General features: G+C 39.6%; 1 protein-coding gene across 3 annotated transcripts in view; it reads right to left on the bottom strand.

The window, feature by feature from the left end:
- Nucleotides 1-18,732, bottom strand: part of SLAIN2 (SLAIN motif family member 2) — a 36,585-nt gene extending 17,853 nt beyond the window's left edge. The window contains exons 1-5 of one of the 3 annotated variants that reach the window (XM_032685711.1): nt 18,304-18,732; nt 8,613-8,761; nt 3,686-3,850; nt 2,101-2,262; nt 526-885 (exon numbers count right to left, since the gene is read on the bottom strand). In XM_032685711.1, the coding sequence (XP_032541602.1) occupies nt 526-885; nt 2,101-2,262; nt 3,686-3,850; nt 8,613-8,761; nt 18,304-18,662 (1,195 nt within the window). In that variant the 5' untranslated portion in view covers nt 18,663-18,732. The remainder of the gene's footprint in view (nt 1-525; nt 886-2,100; nt 2,263-3,685; nt 3,851-8,612; nt 8,762-18,303) is intronic. The other 2 variants (XM_032685709.1, XM_032685710.1) reach the window with 2 other exon arrangements.
- Nucleotides 18,733-19,351: the final 619 nt, after the last annotated feature.

Below are 19,351 nucleotides of genomic sequence, written 5' to 3'. Positions count from 1 at the left end.
CATGCAGCAGTTTACACAGCTTTGAAATATCTAAAATATCCAACAAATGCATGAGTTAAGTACTAATATTTTTAAGGCCACATTCATTGTCAAAGAGTTGAGAGTCCTGTGCTGGTAGAAGAAAGCATTCAGCTGTCTCAAAGGCTACAAGCACACGTAAATTACCACATTATCCTTATCTGACCACAGTTACTTTCCTCTGCATTTTGTTCTGTCATCTGCAAGGCCTAACCATAGTGGTCAATGATAGTTTCCCTGCTTTATTTTTGTGCATTTGTCTGCCAAAGATAGACCTTAGTCACCATGAAACTCAATTATATTCAGTGACTGGATAACATCTAAAATAAATATAAAAGTCTATCAAATCATCTGACTATAAGGGTTCCCCAGCAGAACTGATGCTTTGCTTGCTCTGCTTTTTCTTCAACAATTCGGAGATTAAACCATGATGTTACACAGGCATATAGCTTTAGTACTGCACACTATCCAAACTACTTGTGTAACAACTTTGAGACAGTTTTTTACCTTCACTTTTGACATTACTAGTCTGTAAGTCTGTAGGATGGCCTTGAAGTGAAAGACGAGGTTGCTGTAAACGGCTAATCATAGGCTGTGGTGACGCTCGACTGTACTCTATGCTTCGAGCAGGTGAGCGGGAGCGAGGTGAATTTCTTGGAGATTGTTTTGGTGAAGGCCAGGGAGAACTGCGAGGTGATGGTGAGAACCTGCTAACAGCAGGGTGCACTGTGTGATGTGTGCCATCTTCCTCATCTTCTAAGCTCTGTGCATCAAGCTCCTGGTCGCTGAACGTGCCTCGCCTTGTAGAATTGCAAGAGGAACCAGAACTACGCCGAGAAGCAGTTGCTGCGTACTCTTGCCGGAGGCCTGGCAACAATGAGAACATGGTTTACTTGCTTCCAGCACACAGATGGTTCACACTAGAGACAGTGCCTACAAATATCTATGCAGTTCTCAACTCAAATTTGGCTCACCTTTTATTTGAGGCATTACATGAATTCAGTTTAGTACGAGAAAGTTGTCTACCAGCTAATAATGACTTGAAATAAGTAGGTGAGCACATTCCATTTCCTAGTACAGCAATCATCAGTACAGATGTATTGTGTACTTACTTGTTCCTCTCCCAGGCTGGATTCTAGCAACACAGGCTACACCTTAGTTTTGGTATCATATAACATCGTATAACCATTATAGCAGCCGCAATGAAATGTCTCTTGCAATATATCAGTTTATGTAACCAACCAAGTAGCACGATAAGCTGCCTCCAGAGAAACTGGAGTTGTTAGATCAGTGGTCTCTGAAGTGTGGTGCCCACACACCCAGGAGTACACAAAAGAATCCACTGGTGGACAGGAGAAAAATCTGTACAACCAGTATTTTAAAACAGCATTTATTTTTGTCTTTATCTCATACTTTTAAAAGTTTTAATGTTGCATATATTTGTGCATTTTTGTGTATCTAATATATTAGGGTAGCACATGTACATAATTTATAAAAAAATACATATATTGGGCCTTTGGTTTTGGTTTTTTTCACTGATAAGGATGCACAATAATCAGGAGACCACCCTGTTAGACAACTGAAATTATTACCACTTTCTGCAAACTCAGAGGGACAAAAAGACAGTCTCAACTAAAGCTATAATAAAAGAGAGACATCTACATAGGTGCTTTTTAAACTATATTTTGCCATAGTGATTTTACATTTTGGTGATTTAAATTACGGTTTAAGCACTGATGTCAACAAGACTGGATTGCATCAGGAAGGCACATATCTCCTGAGAAAAATGGTGACAGGCAGTAGTCCATTCTAACCACCATCCTTTTAGCAAATACTCTATCTTACAAATTCATACTCTCCAGCATTTTTTGTCCATTGTCCCAAAGAACAATTCTGCACAGCAACTTCCTTTCCTTAGCCTGGAGGCTTAAGCCCTTAACCATCTTTCTTGGGTCATCTACACTTGTACATTCACAGTAGAATCTACATCCCTTTTCCATTACTGCTAAGCAAGTGCGACTGGAATTATTCAATGAAAAACCCCAATGGCTCCACTTCGTTTTCAGAAAAAAAGCCACTTACTTTCTTCTTGCATTCGTGCTAAAATTTGCACATCTGTAACATCATTTAACTTGTAATTAGACCCAATAGAGTCTTCATCCATCTCTGATGCACTTAATTCACTGTCCAGAGAGGACTGTGGACTTAACGGAGGATTTCTATCTCCCGAACTTTTAAGATGACCTATGGAAAGAAAATAAAGTAACAGGAAATGTTACTTAAAAGAAAGGAAAAAAAAGGAAGCTGCATTTCCTTTCCCAATAAAAGAACTACCAATCTGAAAACAGATTATTACTGAGACATTTAGTCTGACAGACCATTTGAAACATTTGATTGCTAACCTAGGGTGAAAATATAACTTACAAAAGCAGAGCTTAACCATTACCTTCTAAAAACGGACAACTTTATAAAATCATTGCAATGGTACCTAAACAAATTAGTGACATATAGTCTGTTCTATCATACCATGTTTCAACTGCTATGAAGTTTGCACAGCTCTACAAACAAAAGCAACTGCATACCTGGTTCCATTTGTGCTTTCATTCTCACCTCTGCTTATTACCTTGTAAGACATGAGTTTGACTAGATCTTTCTTAGTGGTAAGGACATGCTGGTCCAATGAATATTGATTCAGTTTGGAATGCTTAAAATACAGTTTATCTGAAAATACTATCTGTTCCACATACACGTCTCTGCTAAACTATAACATGGAAACTAGAACAAAGATAAACTCTTCCTGTTTTCTGCCTTCTGGTTGACATCCCATTGCCTGTTACATCTCTGTCCTCCCCAGGCAGACACACCATTGTAGGACATAATGCAGAGCAAAGTTAGAGAGATGAAAACAAAACCTGAGTAATGGCTCTGGTGCAGTGCAGGCTTCTCTACAAGTCCACAGTGAACTACAGAGAACTGGATTGTCACTGCAGTGCTTTTTTCACCTTCTCTGTAAGCTAACTTCAGTTAAAGTATATACAGTAAGCCAACGGTATGACTTCAGAATAGCGATATGTTCCAGGCATCAATTTTTATCACGCAAAGAAAACATCTATGGTGTAGAATAAAGGCAGAAAACATCACCTGAATTTAGTGTTTACACTGATAGCTGCAAAGCCTTGTGGAATGCCTTTAATTAAAAAATGCATCTTCTCAGATTATATAGTTCACATCTCAGAAGTACTGATGGATACGTTACATACCAAACCTACTGTTTACTGACTGTTGCAACTGTAGCTGCAAAGATTTCGCAACTATCTATCAGCACCTAAGGTTTGAACACCTACCATGGAACTTACATGCCAGTCAATTCCAGAAGCCACTTACTGACCTTGGGACTCCACAGGACTAAGGTTCTGTTTTAACCTAACTGCCAGTAAAAATCAGTGATTTTTTGGCACGTGGACATCCAAAGAAAACATTTTAATAAGTATCTCATGTCAGAAAGTCTGTAAAAAAGGCTTTCCTAAAAGGTTTAAATACTGCAAACATTCTACAAAAGACTGACAAGGTTTTGGTTTCTTTCTTATGCAAAGTCATCTATCTGAGCATGTTTTTCAAAGGAAGAGGAGGAAGAAGACAGCAAAAGACTAGACACACAGTCATTTACCTGAGGTACCAGGAGGTATGAGCTGTTTCACTAAAGCAGATTTCACTGGTGTTGAGGAGGGAGAGTTAAAACCACTGCTGTAGGGGCTACCGGTATTTGGACTGTAGGAGCTCGCGTAACTGACCGCACTGAAAGGACTGCTGTACAAACTCTGTCTCTTGAGAGCTGTAGGAAAGAGGAGAAAAGTGATGAATTATACTGAAGGAACCAATGAAAAATTAATACAATACTATATGGTATCTTCAGTGTGATTTAATTTCTATACAGTTCAAGTAGAAAATTTCAGAAACCAGGAAGTTTTTCAACTGACTTCTTCGCCCCCTAGATATAACCATATTGTGAAAGGAGTGGGAGAAGAAGACAAGACAAGACAGTGATAAGTACTTTCATCATAGCAGTCAGATCTAAGATCACTACAACTGATCTCTTCAAGATGTCCAGTGTTGGTGCTGTGAAGCAGGAGGACAGTAGTAGCTAAGTTACACTAACGTACATCCTGTGCACAACTGCATACAAACCAGAGCACACCACGAAGTCGAGTTCTCCAGAACTCACAGACCTGTGTAGATCACACAATACTTCCCCAGAACTAAGCAATACCACCTACAAAATTTCCCTAAGCATATGCTAAAATGAAAAAGCATTAAGCCAAGCAAATGCTTCTGTTTATATTTCTGGTACCATGAACCCACCAGGCTAAAGCAAATTGACTGTAGGGGTTATTCCCTTCTGTTCTAATGACTTTGGACTTTTTATCCACAGGCTTCAACCTCATATATAAGATCTAAATTGGGTACTTTCCTTTGCCATTTATTGTAAATATTTCAATGCTAAAGTACTTTCAGATAAATGTTAACCACTAGTGAACATTTTCCATATGATACTGCAATTCCCCCAATTGCCAGGTGTATGATTTGCATAGTTACTTATTTGATTATTTTGTTCAAAAGTTTTACACTTTATTGTAATATAACAGAAAATGGAATTTCAACAGGGGAAGTGGGTACCTAAGGAAAATTTGGCACTTTTGGTAAAAATCAGTTCCTTCATTGCTGAAAGTATATTTATACAGAAGCGTATAAAAGATCAAATTAAATCGCAAAACATTAAGCTGAAAGGTAGAGGTCCTAACTCGATGGTATGTAAATCTAGATTAGATTAAGTTGCAGCTCACCTAGCTGCAGAAAGTAAGCTATTTAGAGAATGTTGTGTGACATTTCTATTGGTGAAAATGGGCTTCAATAAGCACAGCAGAAATTAGGCTATGGATAGCAGTGGACAAAAAAAAAAAGAACTGAACTCCAATTTATTTACTAAAAATCACTGCTGTTTTGACATTACAAGAAGCCAAAAGGGACTACAGTTGCATGAAATGCTGCTTTCAGCAGCAAAGGCTGCTTTAGCTCCTCCTACCTTCTTTGTTCTTACTCGCTACACCTCCTCAACTGTCCAGTACAAACAACGGTGGGGCTGCACTACCATCTGGCCTACTAAAGTGGATTTAAGTTAAAAATATCTAGAGTATTTTAACTGATTGCATCACTAATTAAGTTTTTAGTGCCCTAAAAAAACATGTCATCCAACCAAGCCAATGGCAGAATGTAGCAGAGGCAAAACCAACAGAAATTAAAGTTGACCTTGAAGCAAATTCCTAAAACTGCAACTTGTGCAAAGGTACTTTCTAAACCAGTTAGTGTTACCAGTATTTTAGTTAGAGTGAAAAGACAGTTATAGATGGAGGATGGAATGCTTATATTTCAGCTTTCACTGCAAGTTTTAAACAATATGCATTAATTTCACCAATTAGTGAATTCAGTGAATTCTAGCAAGTATTCTTGAGGTATCTCCACTTTATTTTGAGTGTCAGAAGGGAAATATCCATTTTATTACAAAGCTCAGTTAACAAAACCAATAATTACAACTCGTTGTATTCTGGTTGACTTACAAGAGGCCACTCCTTTGATAGCAAGTTCTGGCATTCACATAGGAATCCTAAAGCATCTATTCCAACTGAATCTTTTTTCTCACGCTAAAAATGATTTATTTTTCATCTCTTGCAGAAAGTGTCAGTAAAAAACCTCTAAAATGTAAGACTGCACAACAGTTCTTTTGTACCTCTTACATAGATGAGTATTTTAAAATACTAACACAAATTAGAAAACAATTGTATTAACTGTATAACCTTCAAAACAGGCTCTTTGTACATACCAATAATGATACAAAATATTTGATCACACAGATTTCTTTAGATGAAAGTAAGTATACTTTTGCTACATATAAAAAGTTTGCTCTGGTACGTGATGAGCCTTGATATGTACAGTAGTTTTCATCCTAACTAATGCAAACTTCTACCTTCCTCAGCATTTTCCCAAGAAAAAAAAGCTGGATTCAAACTCTTTTCTGGCCCAGAACTCCTAAAGGTTTTCCAACAGGGATTTCTGTAACTCAGGAAGACATCGCTATTTTACAAATAGATACGTGGTCTTTATTAGGAGTGTCAGACAAAGTCAGCATGACAGATAACTCATTTTAACATTTAAATGATCCTATATTGGATAAAACACTAGCTTACAAAAGATTACACATTAGCTCTCAAAACACCAAAGGGGAGGGTTGATGATCAACAATTTTAACGAATTTTCTTTTATAACGTTCAGAAACAGTATGCAGCATCTAATTCCCTTTAGTTAACATTTTGTTAAAACAGTCATGAATCTCTCTTGCTGTAGAAAATAGGAAAATTTGAGTGCAGAATATACCTAAGGTTTCCTCTAGTCTGAACATGCTTCCAACACTGAGCAGGACTTGCTCTGCAATTGTAAACCTGAGCTAAATAGTGACAAGGCACTGTGCATCAGTAACTGCCCCCAGCAGTTTGGAGCTGAAAGCTGCTCTGCCCTCCTTTATTATCACACAGTGGAAAATAGGATGGAATACGAATGTGTGAAATACAAGAGAAACGGCAAAAAGATATTAAATTAGAAAGAGGTAACAACAGGAACTGACAACATTAAAAAGAGTCAATGCAAAAGAAACGTTAGCAAGGATTTAGGAAAGAAAGTAACAGTAGTGTGAAAAGCCTTATCCACAGAGACTGGAACCAAAATCGATAAACTGATGCAGTAGGTAGTAATAGGTTAAGTGATGGGTCCACGAGGAATAAGTGTTATGTAAAATGCGAGTCACAAGATAATCCTGAAGTTGTGGGGTAGAAAATACAAACAAGGTTTACAAGCAGCACTACTCCTCTCCTCCAGTGGAGCTTCCTGCTACCCTGTATCTGTAATAGATCGGTTGCTATAAAGGACAATTTTCTATTTTGTTACAAATTCATTTTTTCATGCAATCTGCTCCAACCAGCAACATTAGTGCCTATCTCTTCTATCATTAATATTTTCTCCTATTAGTCTTTAGATGAATTGTAGTATTCTTTCACATATCACTGCCAGGGGCAGATTCTCAGGTCTAAGGAAAAAAAATGAGGTGAAGTTACCTAAAGACATTGTTTGAATGATCAAACTTTCAAATATGTGCATTTCATAGGGAAGTTTCCTGCCATTCAGCTTCAACTATGAATTTTTAAAGATATACCCTAAGGGTAACAGAATTTGTGGTACTTCTGGAAGACTTCTACTCACTAATGAAAAGAAGGTAAACCATGAAAAGAATTAGGTCAATCAACTGCTATCCAGTCTTAAATATTCAGTAGTATTCAAATTCCCAAACTTGGATCATCATTTGTAAATCCCTGTGATCTGGGTACTTTTCTTTGCTTAGAATTTCAGTCTTTGCCTGTAGCAAATCATGTTAACTGTTCAGGAAAATTGTTAATAGATGTCCAGGCAGCATAAAAAAAGCACAAGAAACAGGAGAAGATCAACGGTGACTCATATTGAGGGCACTTTTACCACTATGCCTATGATTGTTATAAGAATAAAAAATGGATTCAAATTTTATTAAGAACAATTTTAGCACAAACCAGAAAAAAGACTGAATTGCTTCAGAAAAGGATCCAAGGAAGGGAAAAAAGTTACAGTCAAACTCAGCACAAAGTTTACATATAACCATGTAAAGAAGGTGGTAGTTGGGAACATTTCTGGAGCTGTGTGTGTTCACTTACTCCTAGCTTAAGTCCAGCTGTTCTGCTAACTACTGAACATAACAGTTAAAAATGTAGCAGAGTGCAAAAAATGGAAATACAGGGAGAGAACAGCTATTAATAGCAAGAAAGTAAGATGTCTCAGGAGAATACTTAAAAAAATAAAGATAGGTTCCAATAAAGAAATTAAAATAAAGCAAGAAAACAGAAAACAGAGAATTCTAATCAGTCCTTCAGCATTTTGCTGCTGGTCTGACATAAAAAATGCTGGTAATAGAAGGATGGAGAATGTAGGCTTTCATACGCAATTTGCATCAAGGAAAAATCATGAACTTTGGGGTTTTTTAATCTGATTATAACAAGATCTTAAGTTATTGGGGATGGGAGGAAAAGAAATCACTATTACCTCCCCAAAGTATTCACAAACTTAAGCCTCCATTTCCTTAGATGAAATAAAATAGATAATCTAGCAGAAAACCATGTTAACATACTGTCAAGCACCTAACAATTATGATAGTTTAATACAGGCTTCTATTTTAAAATAAGACAAGAAAACCTTCAAGTTAAAAACACTGTTTCTTCCTGAAAACGTCTGTCCAAATTATGAAGATAGTATAAAACTGAAATCATGACTCACAATCTATGCTGCCTTTTCATTCGTTCATACACTTCAGAAAATGAGTCGAATTAATTATGCCTTGTAAAACATAACAAAAACTTAAGACCCAAGTAATTGCAGAATGGCTTATCTCACAACTATCAGCTAATTTTGACTCTGTTTCAGAGTAAATACATACAACCCAGTGGTTTTAGTGTGCAGGAACTCACCTGACATTGTTTGTTCCAGCCTGTGGATCAGTGACTTTTTAGCACATTCAACGTCAGGACTTGGGTAATCCAATACCTGCCTGCACCAAACTAATGGACTGATACATTTTTGCCCTGGAGTCAGTTTCTTCTTTGGAGATGTATATAACCTGGAAAAGAGGGGGGAAAAAATTATCTATGAGGACAAACAAAATGAGCATAAGATCAGGCATGCAACAAAATACCACATACTATGCTATTTTTATACTCTATCTATACTATAATACAATCCCAAAAGATAAAGAAAGCACAAATTTTAGCCTACAATTAACTTTTTTGGATACAGCATAGAAGTGATAACATATGGCTACTCAAGGACTTCTGGCAAAAAGTGCTGCCTATCTTGCTATACCAGGATATACCAACTGATATGCAAGGAAAAAAAAAAAAAAAAGCCTTTTCAGACACTTTAGGTATAAGCACAATTTCACTACATCACAGCACAAACCGGGATTATCTTTTCAGATTTAAGTAACATTCACCTGAAAGAAGGAAATAAAGCACTATGCAATAGAGAACTGTTGTTTTCCTAACCAAAGATGTAGCAAGCGATTATCATCTTAACAGCCAAGGAGCAGTGCTAAAGTACACAAAACACAACTATTATTTCAGTAGCCTTGAACAATAAGCATTTTATTTTTATTTATGATTTATATCCTACCACCTGATCCTTTCATTTTCTTCAAACACAGAACAAAAGGACTATCTCTATCCCAAAGGGTATACAGTCAAGCATCAGAAACAAGGAAAAAGAGATAATGCACATAGAGAGAAACAATGAGATCATATTGTTCTGAGGACATGCTGAAGCCTTTGTCTGTCAGCATCTCCATTAATTTCTTTTAACATCAACATTCCATGATTGAAGAAAGTAGTGTTCCAGTTTAAAGGCTCAAGAAATTTAGCTGAAAAGTCTCCTCTTTCAACAGAGAGAGTAAAAGAAAAGTCAGAACCAACCACACTCAAAATAGGAAAGCTTAAGCCTTACTTTGGACTAGAACCAAACTTGGAAATGTGCTTCAGCAAAGACAGCAGTGAATTGCAAGATGCACAGCCAGAACTAGAGCTTACGCATATGCAAGAACAGCTAAATGAGTGTTTCTTCTAGGAGTAATGACAGACTTCATGTTCCAAGTGAATATGACTGTATGCCACACACTGTAACTCAGAAACATCTGACAGTCTAATCAGCCATGTTTCCTTACAAAATAGACAGCCAAAAATTGTTTCCTTTATGCCAACGACATCGGCAACACAGGAGTTATTTCCCACAACTTTTTTCATTACAAGATTATTAGCTGATCTTTCCTCTGTAATTCTAGAACTGGAACTGTTTCTTTTATAACAGCTTTAAAAGATTATTCTTTTAATTACTACCATTAAGTTCACTTCTTAAAAAAGCTTCCCAAGAAGCATAATTATAAAACCACCATGAATATCTCACGCAAAATATGATCTTTGTTTAGAGTTCGCTCTGAAACACTCTGCCCTCAAACACTGGAATTACCAAGCTATGCTTGCAAATACAGGAAACAAGATTTTTATTAGCTGCCAGGTTTTCAAACAAAAAAGGAAGCTGTTTGTAACAAGGCAAATAGACACTGCCACCTACTGTAGTTCAAGTGGTTTATGCTCTGGCCAGTATCATGTTATAACTTATTTTGTAGAAATCCTAACAATCTTCACAGACACTCTGCCCACAAGAAGAGCTGAAAGCCCATCATCACATATTTATAGCCCTGAAGATCCTTGAAAAGAACAAGAATCACTTAATTTTTACAGTTCTGTGTAAATAATTACAAAATTTTCTGTACTTTCTGCAATTACTTTACTTTACTGTCATGTTTAACATTTGCTATCTCTCTAACAGTCTGAATTTACTGTCTTTTTAGCATTTATTTGCCTATACTCTTTTCTGTCCTAAGGAATGTTTATACAACACAAAGAAGTGTCAAAGGCAACAAAGACAACTTTTGTGCTGTACAGGCCACACTCCCTCCTAGCTCTCTGGATAGCTGACGTGCCTTGCTGTCTTTGATAAGTTCCATGCACATTTGAAGTGCTCACAGTAATATCCAGTATAAAAGGCATTAAAGTGCATGTTCTCTTTGAGAGACATACCAAAGGGGTACCTTCAACAAACCTACAAGATTGCTCTAATGAAAATTGCATCTGGTAGTTTAAGCTTCAACACATTCTTTTCTGCAATTTCCAACTGTTGCACTTGTTTCACAAGTAGTTTATTTATTGAAGCAAATCCAGTCTCACACAGCTCCCACTTCTCCACCTTCCTTTCTAACCAAACATATATTGCATATTCTCCCAGCTCTTTCCAGTCAACTGCTTTTCCTTTAACAGCCTTTGTTTTATAACTTATACTTCAAGAAAGGACAGAACTTCAGGATATACATATTTCATGCAACTCCACTGCTTCATGACACACACATATGCATTGATGTGGCAACAAAACAGCTCTTTCAGGGCAGTTTCTTGAACAACGCGCAATTATGAAGCCTCATTACAAAGCAGTGATCTTAATTTCCCATCTGACAAAGAAAAGCAAATCTCAAGTTTTGAGAATGACTTAACTCTACTTGCTTTGCCTAATTTGGATTTAAAAAAACCCAAAAGGACCAAGGACAAGGCTAAGAATCAGTGATGCCTCTACTACTTCTTCCTCTCTTCCCAACAGCAGGAACAGAAAAAGAACAGAGACTATGAAGTATGCACAAATAACTCCATACAGCTAAATGATCTTCTTTGTCAGACTACTGTTTGACCCAAAAGATACAGGTCCTCTTTAGCTGAAGAGCTTTCCAGAAGAGATCCCTCTGTACCTGTTAATGCATTCTACAGCAATGCAACAGCATGGATTGGCAGCACAGCAACTTCAAGACTGAAGACAACCAGAATAACTTCATACATCTTTAACCACTATAAATCACTTTCTCAAAACAGGAAGTTGAAAACGACTGAGGAAGCTGACAGCTTACAGTTACCACCCATACTACAAATGTTAACACACCAGAAACCTACACTCCATTCTCCACAGGAGAGTAAAGACTCTACAGTTCAGTGACATAAGGTCAAGTAAAAGAAAACAGTATATAAAAAGAAGGAGCAATCCTCAGGAGCTTTGATCTATTTTGAAACAGCATTAAGAAGCCCAGACACTATGATTCGGCTGCACACAGTAATACTTCCTTCCCTTGGCTGTCACTAGTGAACTATGCCACAGCAGCACCAACCCGAAACTGAAAGCAGCCAGGGGCTCTACTGATTAATTCCAGAAAGATGCAGCACAGAAAAGGACAGAGCTTCTGCAGAAAGACTACTGTCACTATAAGCACATACGATAATGTCAGCCAAATAGGGCAAGCTGTAGCACGTTGTACTAGGACAGCTGAGTTGGAAAGGGCTTTGAAGAAAGAGGACATGACACTGTGGTAGGAGTGGAATATCTGTGTAGGGATTACCTCACCTGAGGAACACCTCCCCGTGCATTAAAATACAAGAGGCTAGTTGCCACAGGCATAAAACCAGAACCCAATAATCTAATCAGGAAGAAAGGAAGAGTCTTGATAGCAAAATTCTTCTACTGCTCAGTAAAAGAGTGAGGGGGAAACATGCAGATGAACATGAAGTCATAGATTTGAATTAGAAAGATGGCAAGTGGAAAGAACTTGAGTTAGAGCTCATTTATTTTAGCTACATTAGCTTTAAGCAAATGACAGCTACAACAGCTGTAATGAAATGAGAGCAGACAAAACACGATTCAGGCAAAAGCAGGATGAAAAACCTGAAGACACGAGGAAGAGAAAAAGTTGAAATCTAGGGACAGAACAGTAATAATTTCCTTTAATATACAAAAATGAAATTGCACAATGAAAAGCTACTGAACATAAATAAATCAGGAGACAATAATACTGGAAATAATACTACTTCCAAGACAATAATACTTGGAAACAGATAATTTTGAACACAACGATGTCAATCTAAAGTCTTTTAGATCAAGCTAAAACTTTCAGGAAACCCTACCTGAAGCAATTTAAATAAGTAAAATTTAAAATGGATTTTGAATGAACAGGTAAAAATCTGAAGAGAATCTGTGGTCAAAAGAAAAAAAAAAAAAACCCAAAAATTAAGTGACATTACTGCACATATCTGGCCCACAGATTTTCCTTCTCTCCCACCCCAGGAAGTTCCTATGCTACAGTTGTAACCGGTTGAGATACACGTTACTTAGCCTGTAATTACTAGTTTTCAGATGTACTTCACAGAATGCTTCTAGCTCCCAGAGATGCACCAGTTACAGTAAACTTCAGGTCTATTCATATCAACTCCAGGATATGAACACTACAAAAATGCTTCGACAATCTCATTAAATCTTCATATTAAAGCAGCACATCTCAGTTACTTGATACAATTTTTAAGTAGAATTAAGAATATTTGAGAGGTTGCAAAGTGCAATTTGAAACACATCTACCTTTCTGTGCCCAAAAATTAGATAGTTAGCTGTGCCCTGGCTAGTTATAGGAAATTACAGGCACCATTCATTTCCTCATCAAAAGGAACATGTTGGTGTCTGAAAGACATGACATAGAATGGGAAATGGGGCCTTCAAAAACACCATCATGCAGCTTCCCTAGAACTGTCACACAAACTGTCCAACTGTCCACTGAGAAGCTTTTCATAAGGAATTTGTTAAAACATGCTCTAATGTGGCATTGTTGATACTTACACGGAATAGAGAAAAGCTGAGAAGTTATGTGTCCTATGAAATGTGTTTCAAGATAAAATTCTGCTTAATGACTAGGCTTGAGAATTCTAACAACACCTACAAGTAGTAGAAATATGAATCATATCTAAACAAGATATGATTATGAAGTAAATTTCAGGAATATCATTACGACAGTAAAAGAAACTCGTATCAAAGCTTTTATTATATCTAAATATCAAGAATGTTTAAAAGTTATAAATATCACACAAGAAGTTAGAAATGGAAAAACGTTCTTCCTCGGGATTCTTCTTCCAGTCCTCAAATATTGGTTACACGATAAACACGGATATCTCAAAGACATTACTGAATATTATTTGATGTTACCAGTTGTTTCACTTGATTAAACTGGCAACTTCTGTAATCCTTGGTTCTTCTACATGCTTCTTTTCATATTATCCTCCTAGTTTGTGAAGACATTATCTGAAATGAAAAGCATCAGTTTCTCTTTTACCTAGACCATGGCACAGATATTGATTAGAACCTGTCCAATTTCCAAGAGCCCTAAACCACATTAATACAATGAAATTTAGCAGTTGAACAGGAAATGCTGCAATGTAATTTCAGCAATGGGATTTCATTCAGGTGGAGCTCTATCCTAAAATATTCATGCTATACTTTACTAGCTCACTATGGTAAACTAGGATTCCAAAACAATGGTAGTCCCCAAGGGACATCAAGCAATACGAGATGGAAGACAATCATTACAGATGACAATCATGTATCTCTAAACAGCCACTTAGCCAACTAAAGACAATGGATGGCTAGAACAGAAACATAAACTATTATAAATAAATAGGTGCAAATTAGAAATAGCTGCAGAATGAGAGTGAGTATAATAGTAAAAGTATGTGCCTTCCATTTTAACTAGTCAGGATACACAACCAATCTGAGGTCTTAAAAAACACTGAAACCATTACTTTGAATTACTAGGTTAATATAAACAGCTCACCAATAATTTAATTTTAAACACAAAATAGCTGCCTTTTGTTTGTAAACAAGCTCAGTCAACCGGCAGCTATTTCAGCCCTACCAAGGAGACTCTGGACGTGAAGGTGACAAGAAAACTGTTAAGTGCCAGGTTAGTTTTTACAGCACTGTCATTGAAAGAGGACACAACTGCCCTGAAGTTTGCTGAGCAATTACACATACAAAATAGATACATAGCATGCTCTATACTCTTTTATGCACATGCTGCAAGTAAATTCTGAAGAAAAGCACTGCACGTTTTGCTCACATTTAAAAGAACTCATCTCAGAAAGTCTAGGTGACCACAAAGCAACCTACAGTGGATTCACAGCTCATTAACTAATCTACAGTAATTGCCCACGAGCACATTTATCCTGCAATAAACTTGAGACGGTTCTCTTTTTAAAAGGAGCATAGGAAGCCACCCTGCATGCTGTTACCCAGGTGTCTCAAACATGCTACACATCCACACCCAACCTTACCCAGCAAGTCAGGCAAGGAAGGAGCTACATACCACTTCTCTGAAGTCCTCTCTCCTGGCCTTTTTTCTTTTTAATTAATTAATAAGAAAAGACCCCTTCAGATCGAAATTCGAAAAAAATTAACTTTGATCCAATCTGGTTCAAGAACAGCTAAACAGGAACACCCACAAAATAGATTACGAAAGTCACGGATAACTTAAGGAAATAATTAGCAGGCCTAAAGTAAAGCCTCCATGGGACTGGGTACAGCTCAGTACTGCATGCAGGTGTAGATGTGCCCATTTGCAACCTTTGGAACCCTATCAAGAAGAAAGTTTCAGCACATCAAACAGGATTCAGAAGCATATGGACAAGAAACTCAACCTAAATTCACTGAAATATTGTTAATAATTTACCACATAATTTGAAGATTGTCTCGTGCTAAAATGTTTGAAACTATCTGGATTTAACTAACCACAGTGAGGAAGAACAAATGAGCAAAAAAATAAACAGTCCCAAATTTCACCAACACTGCAATGCTGTTTTAATAGCTAATGCTGCTACTAAAGCAGCAGTATCAAAGTTCCTTTGCTTGTTAGCTAGTTCTATCTTTTCCTCTACTTTTTCACTTTACATTTCTGTCCTGTGTAGATATATCTAAATGCATTTAAAGAACTAAAAGCTAAAAACGAGCTGATAAAACCCCAAAATGTAGATTTAAAAAACCATGTCACATTCCAGTATCAATTTCAGTCACAGTATCAAGTGTTCCATCTTAAATTCACAGCCACTAATCTCATGTGAGCATTAATGTAAAGCAATGTAATTTTTGCGGTGAAGAAAACTATTTCTTCTGCCATTACAGGGCTGCAGACCATTTTGTAATGGAGTATGAAAATGCCTGTATTACACAAAACAGAGAAAAGAATGGAGAAAGCCAGCACCCTTTATCATCTACTATCACCCACAGCAAGGTCCTTCTGAAATCAGAAGTAAAGACAAATCTAAGCTTCTCTATGCAGATATGCAAAATAGGCAAGATTAATCAATTTTTTACGCACACACTATGATTTAAATTTAGTTTGTTTCCACAAAAGATTTCCTCAGCTGCTAAGTGATCTTTGACTTTTACAGTGTATAATCCCATATTTTAAACAGGATTTTGAGTTAAGCAGTAGGACCCAAATCCATTTGAACCTGAAGGAGTTCATACTAGGTTTAAATTTCATCAAGTACATTCACCCTTTCAGTTGATTCAATTACTTTTTGAGAGAACTTGCATAACCAAGACCTTAAGAGCAGGATATTTATGAAACAGTTTAAGTGAAATCCACTTACTCACATCATCCCTCCTATCTTCACAGGCTTCTTTCTTTTTGATTGCTCCACTAGCCCTCTGAAAATTTCAAACTTCATTCATCAAATGCACGAATACAAAATCATCCTACCTCCATAAGAAACAAAAATGGTTTTGAAGTACTTAGTGTCTCAATAGTTGAATTAAAAGGTGTTCAGAAATTCCAGGAGCTTGACTTCCATTTTTATTGAGCAGTTTAGAACAAAAAAACCATCAGTCAGTCTAGCCAAACCACATTTATCATTAACTCCATATTAAACTAGAATATGAAAAGAATTTTTTTTAATTACACATTCATATTTGTGATGTGTGCAACAATAAGTAAATTTTAACAACTGCTCTTTTCTAGGTGTGTTTGTGTCTCAGTCAGTGTCCCACATCTGAGACTGAGTTAGTTGCTAAAACATATTTTAGCATTATACTTGCCAAAACACTAGTAAAGAAATGAAGATATGCAAAAGACTGCATTTGAGTTTTATTACCTTTTGAGGACTAGAACCTGCACAGAAACATGATGGTGCCACAAGAACTGGCAGCATGAGTAACATGCCAAACACCTAACACCAGCAAGAGCAGTGCCCAGCAAAACAGTACTCAGCACTGCAGCTGCCCCACCAGTGTCCAGAACCGTGTCAACAAAAACACAGCACTTATGGCACCACTGTCACCACACACTCTGTTATGACATTAACTCTCACTGAAGAGATGTAAGATACTGCCCATGATTTAGGATTAACATATAAAGCTATAACATCTATTGTCACTAGAGTTCATGACACTGACAAACTCAGCCATCCCATTCTAAACTTACTGTGCAAATTTACTACACTCTATTTCCATCAAGGGCTATAAGCCAGCAGATTACAAGGCACACGCTGAGAAATAAGAGTAGCTGCCTTGCAGAGACTTGTCATTTCGGAGATGATGCCTTGTGTTAATTTAGCGTTGGATGAGAATAAACTTATGCTCTCATACTTCTCCAGTGGATCAGGCTGGAAGTCAAGCAAATGACTTCTCCAAGGAAGTGCACACACTGTCTCCTCCCTAAGCAACTAAAATATTGCTCATGCATGGAATCATTCCAGCATTTTTAAAGGCGTTTCTAAATCTGAAAGACATCTTTGTTTGTTTTTTAAATTTGCCTGCACGTTTGCTTCCAAAGACCTTGTAGATCAACCTACAACCAGTTCTGCCCCAAGTTAGATTGCTTGTGTTACACTTTTTCTCCCTGTACGTGCTTCCCTTGCATTTCTCTGTTGACACTGCGCTCCTCCCCACTATTCCTCCTGCAGCTCTAAAGCTGCTCAACAACTGTCATAGGAAACTTCAAAACGACAGCTGGACAACAGCGTGATGTTTCGAGAGAGCAAACCCTGATTCTCAGTGGAAGCTCATCCAAGCGTAATAATGACAAGGCGAACAGCCACCTGCAGGTGTTTCTGCTGGAGCAGCAGGGTAAGCAGTCCATTTAAAAAGACGAATCATCTAAGGGAAGCCGTGGTCCTACATCATTAGCAACAAACGAGAACACCTAAGGGCAACACGTTTATGAGATGAAAAAGTGTATTACGTTTGCTGCCTTCACAACTGAAAGAAACGAAGGCATAAAACACGCCTGACACACGTCTGAAGTGTAACAGTACCTGCGGCAAATTCTGAACTACCCAAGAAATTTCCCACAAGTTTCCCAACGCCTCCACACCTCCTGAACTCGCGGAAACACTGAGGGCTGATCCTGCGGCAGCACTGGAGCCGCTCTGGTCTCCGGGGGACTCGCTGTAACGCTGCCACCGCGGCCGAACAGCAGCGCGGAGCCGCGGGCCTGCGGGGAGATGCGATGCGCTGTGCAGAGCACGACACCCCTCCCCGGCAGGCTTCGGTACGTCTCTGAGAGCTAATTAATCCCTTCACCCAGCTCAAAAGGCGAGGCTGCCTCCGCACACAAAGCCCCGAGACCCCCTCCGACACCAGGGACGCGCCTGGAAACGGCCCCTTCCTCCCAGGCGCGGCGGGGGAAAGGGACGCGGAGCCCTGACCGCCCTCTCACCAGCCCGCCCCCGCCCCAACCCCACCCGGCCCTCTCCTCACCAGCCGGTCTCGTCCTCATCGCAGCCGGCCAGCCGCTCCAGCTCCTCTGGCCTGAGCACCGCCGCCTCGTCCAGGAGGCCACTGCCGCCGCCGCCGCCCTCGCCGCCGCCGGGCTCCTCGGGGGGCGAGCGCCGGGCGGCGGCCCGAGGACTGAGGCAGCGGCCGTCGGGTGACGGGGAGGCGCCGGGGGGAGGCGGGGAGGGCCCGGCGCTCGGCAGGCGCTTGGGGCTGGCGGGAGCGGCGGGTAGGGCGCCGTGGCGGCTGCGGAGCTGCTCGTTCTGCTTCTCCAGCTTCTTCACCAGCTCCTGCAGCTTCCGCACCTCCGCGTCCGCGTTCACGCCCGAGCCGACGTCCTCCATGGCGCCCGCCAGCAGAGCGGCGGCTGCGCGGGCAGAGGCGGCCGCGCCGCCCCGTCTACGCGGCCGGGCGGCCGCGGCGGGGCAGGGCCGGGCCGGGGCGGGGCCGGGCCGGGGAGCAGGACGCACATCCGGCCGCCGCCGCCATGGGCACCGCCCCGCACGGCCCCCGGAACCGCCGCCGCTCGCACCGCCCCCTGCGCCGCCCTCCCCTGCGTGGGGCGAGATGTGGTAGCGGCGGTTTGGGGCCCATCAGGGCAGGTTGTGCCGCACCTCCGCCTGGCGCTGTCTCAGAGGCTCCTTCGGCAGTCTCGCTGCTGAGGAAACAGCCTGGCCTGGCCTGGCCTCCGGTCCGTGTCGTGGGGGCCGCAGATCCCAGACAGGAGTTGTACGGGAAGCCCCGGGTTACCTTCCCAAAATGTTCAAAACCTCTAAATGATATGAGGCGTGCCCTTGTCCAAGGCACTGGTGGTGGTGTTGGGCCCGCCCTGTGTGTCAGATATGTGAACTGAATATCGCTTGAGCCTTTCATGTTGCATAAGTAAATGCATATTCATTTAAAAATTGACATGACCTTGCCATCTATAGCAAGACTCTTACACTTTTGGGTTTAAGGAATTAGTGGAGCTGGGGGGTTTGTCACAGAATTACAGAATGGGTAAGGTTGGAAGTGACCACGGGGTTATCAGGTC

The sequence above is a fragment of the Chiroxiphia lanceolata genome, chromosome 4 (genome assembly GCF_009829145.1).
Source record: "Chiroxiphia lanceolata isolate bChiLan1 chromosome 4, bChiLan1.pri, whole genome shotgun sequence".
Lineage (NCBI taxonomy): Eukaryota > Metazoa > Chordata > Aves > Passeriformes > Pipridae > Chiroxiphia > Chiroxiphia lanceolata.
This window is presented reverse-complemented; position numbering and strand designations above follow the sequence as displayed.